The sequence below is a fragment of the Canis lupus genome, chromosome 19, assembly GCF_003254725.2.
Source record: "Canis lupus dingo isolate Sandy chromosome 19, ASM325472v2, whole genome shotgun sequence".
Lineage (NCBI taxonomy): Eukaryota > Metazoa > Chordata > Mammalia > Carnivora > Canidae > Canis > Canis lupus.
In genome coordinates, this window is record NC_064261.1 from 23,586,255 (window position 1) to 23,604,254 (window position 18,000).

Genomic DNA, 18,000 nt, shown 5'->3' on the forward strand with positions numbered 1-18,000 from the left:
CTGGGGTGACAAGATGGCCTGTCCTCAGGACCCTGGCACGCTGTCCAGTAGTTCTTCAACACCATCTTTGCAGAGGATTTGAGAATATGTTTGTATTCTGAAACCAGTGGAGGGCCTTGAGATGGTATATCTCGGCCTGAGAGCAAGTTTTGATCTAAATTAGTGGTGGAAGAAGTTATCCTGTGTGTCTCCTATTCAGGTTCAATAAAACCTTTGATCCTCCGCGTCCTCCCTTCTTGGTGATGACACCAAGGATGAGGTGATTCAGTGCACAAGACTGCCATTGCTACCTTATATTTAGATTTTGAAATGTTTGGAAGTAGGGAGAGCTTGTTCCTAGCTTTTGTTTTTTTCTAGAAATTGCCCTATGAGTTGTAATTTTTCAAAAACCCTATCTTCTGGACTGCCTTGATTTTGTTCATTCACTGCACCTGCATTTCTATCTTAGGTACAGGAAGAAGGAATGGAATCGGAAGGAAGAAGGCTCATTTCAGAGACAAAATAGTTCCCCTCCTCTATTATAGCTGTTCCCCTGGCAATACAAACTATCTGCTTTCAGTGAGTATTATCTTGGACATATTTAGAATGTTTAGAATTTGTTGCTGTTATTGGTTTTAGCTTTGGGCTAGGGCATTAGGATATAGGATTACTTCTTCACTTGTATTTTTCTACTTCCTTGAGAGGGTTCTAGTATTCATGAATTTCCTTCTACTTGCTCTCTTAAAATAATTTAAATACATAAAAACAAGTTTATTTTTAATGATCCCATCAAAGTGACCTACATAGTGGTGTAGTATTACACTTATCCTGTATGCTTTCAGTACATAACAGTCTGGCTCCCACCCCTTCCCCCAAATTACTCATTTTTAAGACAGCCAAAGATGAAAACTCTCAGGTTAATTCAGTTTCTGATGAAGGTCAGTTATTGGGTCTCTTCAGAGATTTTTGGAACATTTTGCCCTAAATCTTCTATGATGATATTATTTTCTAGAAAAACTTTTATTACTGTGCATCCCCTTGAGTTTATTAATTGTGGTATGCTAACACTTAAAAGATGTTTTTCACAGTGCTTCACATTCTATTGGAGCCTTATAATCCCTCTGTGAAGGAGGTAGGGACAAATATTTTCGTTTTACAAAAGAAAGAACCAAGGCCCAGAAAGATCTGGCACTTTGCCATAGATCGCATAGTAAAGGGAGGGGATCTAAAAACAAAACATTTGGCTCCTATGTTTTTCTTTAAGCTAAGTTGAAATTAAAATACATAGTTCTGTGCATTTTTGTAAATTTTAAAAGCAGTTATGTAGGTAGATTTGTATTTTGTGGGGACTGCTTCTCCACCTAAGATCAAGTGTATTTTGTTTGGATATGTATATATGTTTTGTGTGTATATTGAGGTTTCAAAAATATAAAAGTGATTATTTGAAATGATTACCAGAATGTAGGTTTTTCATCTATTTCTTGGAATGGTTACATAAGTAGGCCAGAACTACAGTTCAGGTGCCATTTCCCTACTCATACGACATAATTATTAAATTGAATTTCAGTTCAACTTTCTCTCCTGAAGGGAACAACAACCCATTCCTTCTATATAAAGCTTGATTTGAACAGACATCTGGATACTACATAATAACAAGAAAAGTGGAAATTCCTTTTTTCTTTGCCTCTTTTCTACCTCCCAGATCTATTTGTTATAAGGTCATGCTCCCCAATAAGCTATTTTGAGGCTTGTCTTCAAGAGGTCAATCTAAATTTTGTTTTTTTCATCTGCAGGCTTTTTAAAATCTGGTTATTGTTTGAAACCTAACTACTTTGACAGAGAGCTTCCATTAGTACTTAATATAAATTAAGACTTCTACAATAATAGCATATTTAGCAAGTTTCATCTCTTTTTAGTGTACGTCTGTAAGTTGAAGAGGACTCTGGTAGAATAAAAGTGTAGAGAACTCTCAGACCAGTATTCATTCTTTATATTTTCTGGCATCTCACAGTGAACAGAACAGTGGATGATTTATTAGAAGCAATTGCTCTGCAAAGAGGAAAAGCAGCAAGGTCATTAGAGTTATAATTTCATGTCATCTTTTAGACTACAAGGTAGTTCTTAATAGAATTTTATTATGAGGGCATTTATTTTTCTAGATTTTGTAAGAATCCTAACCCATGTTATTTTTATAATGTACCCTATCATAGTGGTAGTATTAATAATGGCAGGCATTTTAATAAATAATAGTTATATGCCAAAGAATGCTAGATGCTTTTCACATGTTACTCATTGATGGTCACAGATAACTCTCTGTGGTATTGGGAGCCTAAATCCACAGAGATGTGACAACCTGCCCGAGTTTGCATAGCCAGTATAAGTCAGAGTTAGAATTTGAGCCTAGACTGTAATCCAAAAGCCTAGGCTCTGTCCTCTGATGATGGGAGCTGCTCTGTGAAGATGGCAGTGAATTTAAGGAGCATGAAAGGGACCCTCAGCAAGGGAGGAAGGCCATCCTGCCCAGCCAGCCAGATCCATCAGGGTGTCTTCACATCCTCCCCTCAATTACCAGTCTCAACAGCTTCTTTATAAACATCAGGAGTTTATGAGCTATCATATGCATTAACTCCTGAAATAATGAATTACTTTCCAGGAAAATAATATTCCAGTGGGTGTCTCCTAAAGCGCTCCATCATTCAAAAAAAAAAAAAAAAGAAAGAAGGAAAGAAAGAAAAAAACTTGTCAAGTGCTATTTAGAAGCTAGGTATGGCCAGTTAAGGGAAAGCCTGGCTGGTTAAGGGAAAGCCTTCAGTCAGCGTAAAGTTAAATATCACCCGAGGCTTAGTCCAGGACTGGCCAGTGACTGGTTTTAGCAATGAAAAGAGCTACAAGCATAAATCAAATGAAGAATTTAATTTTTTTTAAAGATTTTATTTATTTATTCACAAGAGACACACAGAGAGAGAGGCAGAGACACAGGCAGAGGGGGAAGCAGGCTCCATACAGGGAGCCTGATGTGGGACTCCATCCAGGGACTCCAGGATCACGCCCTGGGCCAAAGGCAAGCTCTAAACCGCTGAGCCACCCAGGGATCCCCCAAGAAGTTAATTTAAGGGATATTTGATCTAATTTTTAGAATGAATTGGCCACATTAGCTAATCTATTTAGCAATGAATTAAACGGTTCTTTGGTTTGGGCTCAATAGAGTTGACATTGTTGCTAAAAGCATATACTTGTAATTCAGTTGTCTTCAGCTTCTAACACGCCCCACATTCAGCATCTCAACAGTAGAACTAATGATATAAAGCTTAGTTTGTGCCATGAGCATTCTTTTTATAGAAAAGACAAACTTCGGGATCCCTGGGTGGCGCAGCGGTTTGGCGCCTGCCTTTGGCCCAGGGCGCGATCCTGGAGACCTGGGATCGAATCCCACATCGGGCTCCCTGCATGGAGCCTGCTTCTCCCTCTGCCTGTGTCGCTGCCTCTCTCTCTCTCTCTCTCTCTCTTTCTGTGATTATCATGAATAAATAAATAAATAAAATCTTTAAAAAAAAATAAAAAAAAAAGAAAAGACAAACTTCTGTGAAATTACTAGGAGATCTGTAGATAAGATTGTTGGTATGTATACTCTATGCAGGGCACTGTGTTAAGTGCTGTGAAAGAAAACAAATGTCACCCAGCCTCTGAGGCTAAAGGTAATGATGTGTTCAGCGCTGGCTGGAATTGAGGTGGCTTGGAAATTCATCCAGCCCAAAGCAACAGCACTATTCAGCTTCCCCACAGAGGGAAGAAGAGTTACCTTCTTTTGTTGAGGACCCTAATAAAGGTCAGGACCCCTTAACTGTAATATGTCAGGTAAAGGGTGTGGTGACTTTTTCACCAGTGAAACATACTACATTTGACACCGTTTAGGTTAAGAGGTCTTGAAGGGAGTGGTAAAACCATGATTCCTATTGCTTTTCCAGCTTTTTGGGGAATTACGGGTATTGTCTCCATCTGGTAGAAATCCAGCTTTAACTTGTTCGTTCTCATTGATTGTCTAAAGTAGATAGGCAGTAGGAAAATGAGATTGGTGCTGCTGGCTTTTATTTATTTATTTTTAATTTTTATTTATTTATGATAGTCACAGAGAGAGAGAGAGAGAGAGAGGGGCGGAGACATAGGCAGAGAGAGAAGCAGGCTCCATGCACCAGGAGCCGATATGGGATTCGATCCTAGGTCTCCAGGATCGCGCCCTGGGCCAAAGGCAGGCGCTAAACCGCTGCGCCACCCAGGGATTCCGGTGCTGCTGGCTTTTAAAGTGGTCCCTTAGAGGTGCCTGGGTAGCTAGTGAGTTAAGTGTCTGACTCTTGATTTCAGCTGGAGTCATGATCTCAGGGTCCTGGGATCGAGCCTCAAGTCAGGCTCCATGCTAAGCACAGAGTCTGCTTGTCCCTCTCCCTCTGCTCCTCCCCCAATTGCCTGCTCACTCTTGCTCTCTTGCAAATTAAAAATGGCCCTTGAGGGGATCCCTGGGTGGCTCAGCAGTTTAGCACCTGCCTTCGGCCCAGGGTGTGATCCCGGAGTCCTGGGATCGAGTCCCACATGGGGCTCCCTGCATGGAGCCTGCTTCTCCCTCTGCCTGTGTCTCTGCCTCTCTCTCCGTGTCTCTCATGAATAAATAAATAAAACCTTTAAAAAACAAACAAACAAACAAAAAAACTGGTTCTTGGGTCCATTATACTATTCTATCTTATCTTTGAATTTTTTTATAGATATAAATTTAGAGAACAAATTTTTGACGAAATACCTTGTAATAGACTTTTGATGCAAGAAGTATCTAACTCTGCCTTTGGTCACTAATTGAGAATAGCAATTGAATTGTTTGCTTAGTGGCCTCCAGAGAAATGCTTGGGCCTAAGGAGCCACAAGATTTGAGTTGGTTCTATTGATTTCAAATAGTAGTTTAAGAGGGTGTGGGGAATTGTTAAATGTAAGCACTTGGTATCCCTTGTGATCATGCTCCACTGCAGGTCGGCACTTGGTGTGGTGCACGGGCAAAATCTTCACCTGCCTGGTTGAAAGTAAAATACCTTGGCATGGTTTGAAAGTTCTTTCTATTGCTCCATTGTAGGGTGTTTCAGCAGTCAGGTAGCTGATGATACCTGCTAAGGAACACCTCCATCACCACCATCTCATGACATTTAGCTTTTCCTTCAGGTGCTTTGGGGTAATAAGAGTGAGGTAACATTTCTTTTTTTTTTTTTTTTTTATCTGTTTTATCTCTGCTGCTTTGAACTTTGGGGCTTTCTGGAGACCCTGTTAACACTCCAGCTCTCCCTCAAGGTAGTCCTTCTGCTTCATTCAACAACATATGTCTTAAGCCCCCTGCACACAGTTATGCACAAGGTAGAAAGTCTAGAGGCCAGTGACATCTGTGGACTCAAATGATGGTGACAGGAGTGCTGAAAGTTTTCAGGTCATGGCTGGAGATGTTGGCTTTGGGCTTAGGTCGTTTTTTTTAGGCCATTTTGTTTTCACTTATTAATTTATTGGTAATCTCTATACCCAGCGTGGGGCTTGAACTCACAATCCTGAGATCAAGAGTCACATGCTCTTGCAGTTGAACCAGCCAGGTGCCCCTCCTGCTCCATTTATATTGGTAAGATTCTGTGAACTATTAGATTAGTTTTTAGTATACCCTTGAATGTAATTTTTTTTTAACATGCCCTTAGGAAATGACTGAATCCAATGGATTATTAGATTATTGGCAGACCTCATTCTTTTTCGTGGCTTGGTAGAAAGACCCAGGCCTTGGAGTCTAACAGAAAGACTTTGGCCCACTTAGTGGCAGTCTGATTTTGAGCAGGTTCTCTTATTAAGCCCAAAGTTCCTCCTCTGTAAAATGATAGTAACATCACCTGCCTTGCTGAACGGTTTTGAAGATTCAGTGTAATGTTTAAAGAGCACCTGTTCAGAGCAAGCATTGCCATAAGTGCTGAGTGCTTAGTGGAGTCGTGGCCCTCTAGAAATGTCCACCGGATTGGGGCAGTCTAATAATCCAAATGATAAGAGCAGCTAAATATATTGCCACCTACTACGTGCTGGGCACTATTTCAAGCACTTTATGCACATTAAACTAATTGAATTCTAAAACCCCATGAGACAAGTAGTATTGTTATTCCCATACTAAGGAAACTAAGTCATGGAGAGTTTGATCCCTGAGGAATCAGAATTTGAGTCCAGGCCATTTGGCTCTGGAGGCAGCATTTTTAACCAAGATACTATTCTTTTTTTGACAGTCTAAACAAGAAACATAAGTCCACAGTCAGAAACAAATTGGGGGGGAGGATGTTAATTATATTAAGTACTTAAGGCTTTCTCAAAAAGAAACCTGTGTCAAGACAGACATTGAAGTGTACAAACAGTGATGCCTGGCTCAGCCACTGAGCACCTGCTTTCAGCCCAGGGTATGATCCTGGAGTTCTGGGATCGAGTCCCACATCAGGCTCCCTGCAGGAAGCCTGCTTCTCTCTCTCTGCCTGTGTCTCTGCCTCTCTCGCTCTGTGTCTCTCATGAATAAATAAATAAAATCTTTAAAAAAAAAAAAAGTGTACGAGCAACGTTCGTCTAAGAATTGCCCTAAGTACAAAAATGTGTATTTTGTTATAGATCAGCATATATCAAGAACATAAATAATACTTGAAAATTTTGGGACCCCTGGGTGGCTCAGCACTTGAGTGTCTGCCTTTGGCTCAGGGTGTGATCCCAGAGTTGTGGGATCGAGTCCCACATTGGGCTTCCTGCATGGAACCTGCTTCTGCCTCTGCCTCTGCTTCTCTCTCTGTCTCTCATGAATAAATAAAACCTTTAAAAAAAAATACTTTGAAATTTTTGTATCTCATTCAGCCTAGAGTGACAGCTTGTTTGTGTAGAAATAATAGTTTTGCAAAAGAGTATGTAAATAACTAATTTGATTTAGAAAGGTTTTAGAATTTACAACCAAAATATTGTATTATAGAGCTGTGCACAAAAAGGCAAATTATGGGGGTGCCTGGGTGGCTTAGTCGGTTATTTGGCTCAGGTTCTGATCCCAGGGTCTTGGGATCTAGCCCCACGTCAGGCTCTCTGCTGAGCAGGAAGCCTGCTTCTCCCTCTCCCTCTGCCCTCCACTTGTGCTTGCTCTGTCTCTCTGGTGTTCAGTCTCTCTTAAATAAATAAAATCTTTTTTAAAAAAAAGGCAAATTATGTTTTTTTTAAAAAGGCAATTATGTGTCCTAATCACAGGGAGATTTAAGTATGCTTTTTTCAAATCAACAGAATGTTATAAATTTTGGTATTAATGACTTTGAAATAGCTAGGATTGGGACACCTGGGTGGCTCAGTGGTTAAGCGTCTGCCTTGGGCTCAGGGTGTGATCCTGGAGTCCTTGGGATCCAGTCCCACATCAGGCTCCCTGCATGGAGCTTGCTTCTCCCTCTGCCTATGTCTCTGCACCTCTCTCTCTCTCATGAATAAATAAAATCTAAAAAAAAAAAAGAAAGAAAGAAAGAAAAGAAATAACTAGTATCTATTTTCCTGATTCTATTGAATCAGAAAAAAGATTAATCTTGGCTGTGTTATAACTGTCCATTTTTACCTCAGGCTGTTTAAGAAAAAAAATTCCTTCCTTCCATTCACATCATCAGATGGGGTGTTCTGGTTTCCTGGCATATCCACTGCCACGCTTTGTTAAGCTGAGTGGCATTGCATGCATCTGCCTTGCTGTGACAGGGTGGAAATGGCTACCTCACAAAAGGCCTGTGAAGCTTGGGTCATTTGTGTGAATAAAGGTTCCTACTAGGTTGTAACTTTTTTTGAATTGGAGTTTTGAGGGATGCCTGGGTGGCTCAGGGGTTGATTGTCTGCCTTTGGCTCAGGGCGTGATCCCGAGTCCCAGGATCAAGTCCCACATCTGGCTCCCTGCATGGAGCCTGCTTCTCCCTCTGCCTATGTCTCTGCCTCTCTCTGTGTGTCTCTCATGAGTAAATAAATAAAATCTTTAAAAAGGGAGTTGAAATTAAAGGGAAAAAAAATGAGCAAGGTATTGGAGAATGCAAGCTATGAGGGTAGAAAGGTGGGACCCTTGTGTTGGAAGGTAAGTTCTTTTCAGAATGGGCAGCTAACTGCTTTTTGTATTCACTCAGGTCTAAAGTCACATGTATATAGGCTGGTGATGAGTAAAATGAGGAAAGGATATGGTTAACAAGGAAAAGCATGAAATTTCCTTTGGGACTCTGAAAATATGGTGGTCTAATTTGGAGCCCCTAAAAGGTAGAGAAGGCAATTGATGAAGAGTCTGACAGGTCCAGTGCTATCTTTTAGTCTTGAAATGTCCTCATGCAGATCCACAATGACTGCTGCCCCACCCTTCCTTTCTGCACTGGGGAGTCCTATGCAAGAGGGGCTGTTCATTGCCTGCCTCTGTGATGATCATAAGGCTTTATGGGAAATGAGAAGTGGTTCTTTAGGAAAAGGTTAGGAGTCCCTGGTCTGGAGCTTAGGGTCTCTTCCAGTCATACTGGTCTGCAACCCTTTGTGACCTGGTAACCTGAACGAGAAAGAATTTGATAACTCTCCAGTAGAGTCTTTTTGATTTTTGTTTTTTCATTCTAACGTTTTGAATTAATGCTTAACTATTCTCTTTTTGGTCAGGGTTCTGCAGCATTCCAGACCTCGAGCACTGAATCAGGATGGGAAAAAGACGTTGTGTTCCTCCACTTGAGCCCAAGTTGGCAGCAGGCTGTTGTGGGGTCAAGAAGCCTAAGTTATCTGGAAGTGGAACGCACAGTCACGGGAACCAGTCCACAACTGTCCCCGGCTCTAGTTCAGGACCTCTTCAAAACCACCAGCATGTGGATGGCAGCAGTGGTCGGGAGAATGTGTCAGACTTAACTCTGGGACCTGGAAATTCTCCCATTACACGAATGAATCCCGCATCGGGAGCGCTGAGCCCTCTTCCCCGGCCCAATGGAACTGCCAACACCACCAAGAATCTGGTGGTGACTGCAGAGATGTGCTGCTACTGCTTTGACGTCCTCTACTGTCACCTCTATGGCTTCCCACAGCCACGACTTCCTAGATTCACCAATGACCCCTAGTGAGTAAATCCATCAGGTGCAGGGGACAGTGAGAAGACATAGTGACGTCTTTCTTGGGTTCTCTCTCTTGAGAAGGGTGGGGGTGGGGGGGGCTGCCACTTACAAAGAGCTTTAGCATCGTTTGGGCAGAGAGTAATGAGAATAGGATGATGAGAAATGTCCAGACAGTATCGAGAACAGTATCTGGATTGAGTAATAGAAGAGGTCTAGGTTACACTTGAAGTATTGGCTTGTTTTTAAGCTAACGTTTTAGAAATTAGGGTTTCTTTCTTGGTTCTTCATTTGGTTTGTTGATTTATATGGTGGAGAATAGGTGACTTAACCTTTCCAGTGGAGAAGCCACAGATCACATCATTGTGGTCCAGGTGTTGAAGTCCAAATGAATTGGAAATTTTTGGGGGCCAGGTTGAGAGTAGAAGCACTTATAATGGGAGCTGTGATGGTCTCAACAAGGATCCCTTCCTTTGTTCCATCAGTTCCCCCATGGCTTCTTCCACCCACCCCACCAAGAATGTCAGATTCTGCTGTACTGTGTTTAGTTCAAGACTCTATCATTTGTCCTAAGCTCTCTGAAGGTGTCAGTGACTTAAATAAGTTTATGTGTAGAGTGAAGAAATCCATGACAGAGTTTTCTTCCTCTTCAGAATTGAAAGCAACTCTGATCTGGCTTTTTTTTTTTTTTTTTTTTTTTTTAATTTAATTTAAATTTTAGGTACTTAACATACAGTGCAGTATTGGTTTCTGGAGTAGAATTCAGTGATTCATCACATATACAATCCCATTGCTCAATATCACAAATGCCCCCCCTTCTTTAAGATTTATTTATTTATTTTAGAGTATGTGAGCTTGGGGAGGGGCACAGGGAGAGAGAAGGACACAGGGAAACTCCCAAGCCAACCCCCCCCCCCCACCCGCCAAAACCAAGGAGTTGGTTGCTTAGCCAACTGAACCACCCAGGTGCCTTACAAGTGCCCTCCTTAATATTCATGACCCATTTAACCCATTCCCACACCTAACTCCCTTTATTATCCCTTAGTTTGTTCTCTATGGTTAAGAGTCTTTTAGGGCTTATTTCCCTCCTCCTTCCCATATGTTCATCTGTTGTCTTTCTTAAATTCCACATATGAGTGAGATTATATGGTATTTTGTCTTTCTCTGACCAACTTCACTTAGGTTAATACACTCTGGCTCCATCTGTGTCATTGCAAATGGCAAGGTTTCATTCTTTTTTATGGCTAATATTCCGGGGGGGGTGTGTGTGTGTGTACACACTATATCATCTTTATCATTCATCAGTTAGTGGACATGTGTGGGCTCTCTCCATAGTTTAGCTATTGTTTTGGTTTTTTTTTTTTTTAAGATTTTTTTTTTTTTTAAGATTTTATTTATTTATTCATGAGAGACACAGAGAGAGGGAGAGGCAGGCTCCATGAAGGGAGCCTGACACGAAACTTAATCCCGGGTCTCCAGGATCACACCCTGGGCTGAAGGTGGTGCTAAACCGCTGAGCCACCCGGGCTGCCCAAGATTTAAGTAGTTTCCATACCCAACTCAGGGTTGGAGCTCACAACCCTTAGATCAAAAGTCACACATTCCACTGACTCAGCCAGCCAGGCACCCTTGAACTGGCTTTAAGAAAGTACTGAAGAGATGCTTTCGGAGATTTCATTGACCTAAGATCATTTATTCTGCAAATGTTAATGCCGTATTAGAGCAACACATAGCCCCACTGGTCAGGGAGTGGAGAGGTTATGAAGAAAAAATCCTCACTTTTGGGAGACTTGCCAAGTTGGCAAATCACACACACAAAGCTAAAGAATGTGTTTGGCATACTTCTGTGGGCAGAAGTAGAGGGGAAGTTACTCCTATGTGATTGTGTCAGAGGAGAGAAACTGTAGAGAAAAAATGTGCTAACTTTTTAGGAAGTATTGCCATGGGATACCGTGCTCAGAAAATTCCTGATTGAACAGGTGAAGATCCTAAGCCTTTATCCTAAGTAAGATCAAGTTTGTCCCACCAGAAAGAATGTGGATTTGGAAGAGTGAGTGGTGGCTGCAGTGTTACAGGGAAAGGGTTGTTGCTTATATTCAGGGGCTTGTATTTCCATTCTACAGACAGTGGAATTGTTTTTTTTTTTTTTTTTTTTTTAAGATTTTATTTATTCATTCATAGAGACACAGAGAGAGAGAGAGAGAGAGGCAGAGACACAGGCAGAGGGAGAAGCAGGCTCCATGCAGAGATGTGGGACTCGATCCAGGGTCTCCAGGATCACGCCCTGGGCTGCAGGCGGTGCCAAACCGCTGCGCCACCAGGGCTGCCCAGACAGTGGAATTCTTGAGGGGTTTTGAGTAGGTTTTGGGACAATAACTTTGGGTGCTGTTCAGGCATTTACTGGAGGGAAAAGATAGGCAGCAGATCTGCTTTAAAACAGTAATCAGGGATCCCTGGGTGGCGCAGCGGTTTGGCGCCTGCCTTTGGCCCAGGGCGCGATCCTGGAGACCCCGGATCGAATCCCACGTCAGGCTCCCGGTGCATGGAGCCTGCTTCTCCCTCTGCCTATGTCTCTGCCTCTCTCTCTCTCTCTATGTGACTATCATAAATAAATAAAATTAAAAAAAAAAAATTTTTTTTAAAATAAATAAATAAAACAGTAATCAAAGTAAACAGCTTTAAAAATTTAAGTTGCTGGGCAGCCCAGGTGGCTCAGCGGTTTAGCGCCGCCTTCAGTCCAGGGCCTGATTCTGGAGACCAGGGATCGAGTCCCACGTCAGGCTCCCTGCATGGAGCCTGCTTCTCCCTCTGCCTGTGTCTCTGCCTCTCTCTCTCTCTGTCTCTCATGAATAAATAAAATCTTTAAAAAATAAAAAAAAGAAACTAAAATTTAAGTTGCTTTTTAGATTTTGCTCTAAGAAATAACCGCATTGGAGTATAGAGGAAATATCAGGATGAAGGGACAGTTCCATAACCTGTTTCTAAAAAGTCTGTTACCACCAATCTAATGACTTTGGTCTAGAAGCAGAAAGTGGCAACTTTTACTAATAATACAATTTCTTTCTTTTTTTTTTTAAATTTTTATTTATTTATGATAGTCACAGAGAGAGAGAGAGAGAGGCAGAGACATAGGCAGAGGGAGAAGCAGGCTCCATGCACCGGGAGCCTGACGTGGGATTAGATCCCGGGTCTCCAGGATCGCGCCCTGGGCCAAAGGCCCGCGCCAAACCGCTGCACCACCCAGGGATCCCAATAATACAATTTCTTGCAGAGACATTGGAGCAGGACAAAGGGCAGAGATAATTATGGGAATAATGGGAGGTTATGGGGAATGAGGAGAAAGTATGCAGGCCCAGTGTCTTCATGAAGGATGTAACTGGGGAACATGGACACTCCCAGAAATAGAATAAAGAAGAAGAGAAAGACATGGAAATTAGAAGAAGTTGGGTGCTGGGCAGAGGAATAGGAAAGTAGCACAATTGAGAGTGAATTAAACCTATCAGCAAGGACCACAGGAAGGGCTACACAGAGTGCCTTTCTTCATGCTGCCTTGTCTTTTCTCTCTCTCTCTCTCTCTCTCTCTTCCATCCACAGACTGCACAATTCCCAGAAAGACAGAGTCCTTCGCATAGCCACAATTCAGAAAACAGTCCTTTTTGGGGAATAACGGAAATGAATAGGGGAAAGCAAAAGTTTTGTTCTTATCCATGATTGATTTGGGGCTGGAGAATGTTTTTTGTTTCCTTTTGTAGTCCGCTCTTTGTGACATGGAAGACAGGGCGGGACAAGCGGCTTCGTGGCTGCATCGGGACCTTCTCAGCCATGAATCTTCATTCAGGACTCAGGGAATACACGTTAACCAGGTAATGACACCAGACATAAACTCTGTAGATAAGTTGACTAGAATTGAAAACAACTGCTTGACTGTTTCTTCTAAGTGATAAAGTTTGAGTGTTCTCTTTTTGGTAATCAGGAAGTATGGGACTTTAATCTGGTGAGTCACTTATCAGTTGTGTAGGCAATTAATAGCATCAAGTTATTTTTAGCATATTAGTGCTGATGGATAATCAATATTCTCTGCATAGCTCAGGATTCATAAATATTCGGGCACGTAATGTTGGCTTCTGGCTCCAGAGCAGCCTCACTTTGTTTTCTGTCCCCCTCCAGTGCACTTAAGGACAGCCGATTTCCCCCCCTGACCCGAGAGGAGCTGCCTAAACTTTTCTGCTCTGTCTCCCTCCTTACTAACTTTGAGGATGCCAGTGATTACCTGGACTGGGAGGTGAGAACAGCCGCATTTGGAACTCTGCATCTCTCGTTGCATTTGGGTTCGGGTTAGTACATGGTAATGTATCTCCTTCATTGAGAGAGGGTATAAGAATGTGAAAGCTGAGTTTGGAAGCAGTTGGGGGCCACATAGGTGACAGGAAAGGTGCTGTGATCCTAGAAGTAGGAAAAAACGTGAAATCTTCTTTTCCCGTGTCTTCCCAGTCCACTCTGTTCCATAGCCTTCTCCCACGTCTAATAGGAAATGATACTGGGGATAAAGAGAGCATTCCAGATCCCTCTTGGTAAGCCCTTGAGTAAAAGTTGTTATGAGGAGTTATGAGCCTAGATCAAAACCCTGTTGTCTGTTTAATGGAATAGATTAAAGATGGAATACTCCAGATTATTGGATGAGCTGTTGAAAGAATCTTTATACTTGGGAGAGGTGGCTACATGTAAACGTGTTGCTTCCCTTAAGCTAAAGTTACTTTGGCTTCTATACCTAAGGGGAAAGAGTTAGTCATGAAAAGCAGTAGTTTCTCCTTTTCTCAGACTTGGATCAAGCTGGTCAGGGGAAAATGTCAATTAAATGTGGATGTTTGAAGTTCCATTAGAGTAAGTAAATGCCCTTCATTTGGTTACTTTTTCTGTAGGTAGGGGTCCATGGGATTCGAATTGAATTCATCAATGAAAAAGGCGTCAAACGTACAGCCACATATTTACCTGAGGTTGCTAAGGAACAAGGTAAGTTGGACAAATGGCATTTCAATGAAGGATACTATTCATAGTGTTGCCATGTAAAGGCAGGAAAGTGGGATGTGTTGTCTTTCAGCCTAACTGCAACTAAGAATAAGTGCCTTTCTTCCTCTTATTGTTTATCAAAGTCTTACAGGATGTGAAATAAATTCCCCCAAAATGCAAGAGCTGGGGAAGAAAAGGGGTAAAGACTTGGCCTTAAAAAAAAAAAAGACTTGGCCTTACTCACACCCGCATTTCACTTTCTCAGTAAAAAGTTTTGTTCCTTGGCCCCAAAAACTAGTGGTAATTGTAGCAAAGTTCCAGCAACCAACTGGACCATGTTATGGAGTTCATTGTAAAGGGGACTTGCCCATACCAGTGGATTTTGAACTTTATTGGTCTTTAATTATTAAACAATGTTATACTTGGGGAAAAAAGCAAAACATAATTTTTTTTTTTTTTTAAAGAACTTGGTAGTTAAAAAGTTTTTATAATGGGACAGTAAAGGTAGGAGGTGGGTAGGGTAGGTTTTCTCTTTATTTTTTTATTTTTTAATTTTTTATTGGTGTTCAATTTGCCAAAATACAGAATAACAGCCAGTGCTCATCCCGTCAAGTGCCCCCCTCAGTGCCCGTCACCCATTCACCCCCACCCCCCGCCCTCCTCCCCTTCCACCACCCCCAGTACGTCTCCCAGAGTTAGGAGTCTTTATGTTCTGTCTCCCTTTCTGATATTTCCTACCCATTTCTTCTCCCTTCCCTTCTATTCCCTTTCACTATTATTTATATTCACCAAATGAATGAGAACATATAATGTTTGTCCTTCTCCGATTGACTCATTTCACTCAGCATAATACCCTCCAGTTCCATCCACATTGAAGCAAATGGTGGGTATTTGTCGTTTCTAATGGCTGAGGAATATTCCATTGTATACATAGACCACATCTTCTTTATCCATTCATCTTTCGATGGACACCGAGGCTCCTTCCACAGTTTGGCTATTGTAGGTTTTCTCTTTAAAAGAATGTTTAGGAGGACAGCCCCGGTGGCTCAGCGGTTTAGCGCCGCCTTCAGCCCAGGGCGTGATCCTGGAGACCCGGGATCGAGTCCCATGTCAGGCTCCCTGCATGGAGCCTTCTTCTCCCTCTTCCTGTGTCTCTGCCCCCCCCCCTCTGTCTCTCATGAATAAATAAATAGGATCTTTAAAAAAAATTTAAAAAAGAATGTTTAGGAGAATACCTTTTAGTGTTTCTATGGTATGTAACCCAGTTTTCTTTCTTTTCTCTCTTCTCCTCGTCCCTCTCACCCTCCCTTCCTCCTTTCTTGTCTGTTTCTGAAAGTAATACGTAAAACACACAGTGTGAACCTAGAGTAGAGAGAAATATCCAGTTCACTGTATCAATGAATTAATTATGTGGAGAGTGGTTGCCTTCATTGGTTTCCATCATGGTTGTGTTTAAACTTTTTCAAAAGTAGTGTGGGTGTGGCATAAAAGGGAAGCCTTTTGGCCACTTTGAGGCCGTAAGTCTAACATTTTTTTATAAGGAGAAACACCATCAATATTTCCCAATAGTGAGATGTGGTGATAATATAGATAATCAGATTATCTGTGCCGTTTGAAAATTGATTGGCAAAATTTAAAAATTGGAGGTTATTTAGGAGTTTCTTTTTGGTTTTCAGTCTGATGTGTTTGGTTTTATCTGTTAAAAATGTGCAGGAACAACACAGCAATGTATACATGAACACCATTTCTGTCCTTCATGAAGGAATAGCTTTCTTCCTGCTATCAGTCTCTGTAATAGAAAACAGGACTCCCAGAAATGATCAAAATAAAGGAAGGCCACACAAAGGAATGCAGGCTGCAGAATTTGAATTCTTCCCTCTCATAGAATAGCCTTGGTTACCAGTAGTAGGCCCGCAGGCCAGTTTTAAGTTGAGACCATGTTTGTTCCTAGATGATTATACTAGGATCACATCTGACAGGAAAGACACAGGAACAGGGCCGGGGGACAGCCATTATGGTGTATGTCAGGTTATTGTCTCATGTCTCAGAGATTCTACTTGGATATCAGTGAGGCAGAAGGGGCTCTAGGGAGATCACTTTGACCCTAGCAGATCTGGCTGCTTCTCTTTTCTTGCTGTGTGAGAACATACCCTACTCTTGTGTCATTGTGCACTGATCTCAGTGTGCCTCTCCTCCTCAGACTGGGATCAGATCCAGACAATAGACTCCTTGCTCAGGAAAGGTGGCTTTAAGGCTCCAATTACCAGTGAATTCAGAAAAACGATCAAACTTACCAGGTAACCCACTGTCTCATTTTCCTTGTCATTTTAATTTAGTTTGGGTTGGATGAAGGATACTTTTGTTGGAAAGGGCTAGAAAAAAATTTCTCTGCTAATGTCCCTAAACTAAAGAAATATGGGTCAGATTTAAGCTGGGAGGAAGCAGTGGCAGCAAAGGCAAGACTTCCCAGCATCCTGGGCATCTCTGCAGCTGAGCTGATGGCAGAGCCCGAGCAGAGTTTAGGCGGTGATCAGGTGGTGGATGTCTTCCCCAGACCCACTGGTCGGGAGGATAAGAGGGCAGACCAAGGTCAGCAACAAAGGCTCTCAGTGCAGAGGTCCAGGGTCAGTTGAAGTCACCAGCAGTCATGTGTCAGGGGATACAGGTGCCTTGTTAACAGAATAGGAAGACAGTGCTTTTTACAGAGCTTAGAAGGAAACACCCAGCTTGTTGGGGGAGGCTGCCTCTTGTAGTAGAAGCACAGGGACTTGGGAGTCTGAATCCCGGCACCACCGCTGCCTGACTGTGCCTCTGGGCAGGGTGGAGTGGCAAGGGGTGGGGTGGTTTTCCTGTATGTAAGAAGTGAATGATAATGCCTTGGGGTTGTTTTAGAGTGTGGTAAGGTAATGTATGAAGAATTTCTAGCCCAGGGCCAGGCAATAATTATAGGTGGTCAGTAGATGTCAGTTCTCTTGCCATCCCTACTGAAATCGGAAACACTGAGAGGTTTAGCTTCTGTGGGCTTCTGTGGGCCTCTTTTGGCCTCCTCATCTGTAAAATACTGAATAATCATACTAACCTCACAGGTCTATTTGGAAGATAACCCAGTGTTTTTGAAATGCTTTGGATTCCAAAAAAAGAAAAAGAAAAAAAAAAACTTCAAATACAAAGCATTATTATTATTATTATTATTATAATTTATTTGAACAGCCATTTCCCTGTCAAAATTCAGGAATAATCACCTTGCAGTGGAGGAGTGATTACAGTGGGAAAGAGATGGCTCTGGGTAAGGATTGTCACACCCAGCTCCTGTGGTCTGTAGTAGGCTCCATAGGTTTGTAACACCCCATGCTTCGCATCCTGACTCATGGCTCTTTCCAGAGCAAAGCCAAAGTGCTATGAATTCTGTTCTGATGACCCTGTGATATGATATGGCATATTCATCTGGGAATTGAGACCCGTCCTATATAGCCCCAGGATCCTTTAACCTGCTTCATCAGAATTTGACTCAGAATTAGGTACCTGTGCCCCTTTTAGTTATAAATAACTTGTTTGTTGCTTTTCCACAAATTGAGGTTGCATTTCTGTCAAATTTATCACATTTTATGCAGTAGATACGCAGTTTGCACTGGGCATTGGTATAGCCATCTTCCAATCTGCCACCCGTGTAATTTGACCTTGACATTCTTCATGCAGACCCCAGTAGCAGATTGCTTAAGAGCAGCCTGATGATAAGTAGTGTTTAAAGGTGGGATGTGCAGAAAATACATTCTCGGGGTGAATTGTGATTGTGCTTTTTCATCTTGTTCATTTGTAATAACAACATTGTTTTCTTGTGCTGTCTTTCATTTTCTGTAAGTAAGATTGCTCTTGGTCTTCCATTTTATTCTTTCAAAATGTGGAA

At 42.0% G+C, this 18,000-nt stretch overlaps 1 protein-coding gene across 6 annotated transcripts in view; it reads left to right on the forward strand.

The window, feature by feature from the left end:
- AMMECR1L (AMMECR1 like) overlaps positions 1-18,000 on the forward strand; it is a 32,814-nt gene that overhangs the window by 11,113 nt on the left and 3,701 nt on the right. For 3 of the 6 annotated variants that reach the window (XM_025435954.1, XM_025435953.3, XM_025435957.3), the window contains 6 exons: positions 449-558; positions 8,653-9,097; positions 12,842-12,952; positions 13,257-13,371; positions 14,009-14,099; positions 16,297-16,393. In XM_025435954.1, coding sequence (XP_025291739.1) covers positions 8,691-9,097; positions 12,842-12,952; positions 13,257-13,371; positions 14,009-14,099; positions 16,297-16,393 — 821 coding nt within the window. In that variant the 5' untranslated portion in view covers positions 449-558; positions 8,653-8,690. Of the gene's footprint in view, positions 1-123; positions 260-448; positions 559-8,652; positions 9,098-12,841; positions 12,953-13,256; positions 13,372-14,008; positions 14,100-16,296; positions 16,394-17,328; positions 17,383-18,000 lie in introns of those variants that run through there. The other 3 variants (XM_049097214.1, XM_025435955.3, XM_025435956.3) reach the window with 3 other exon arrangements.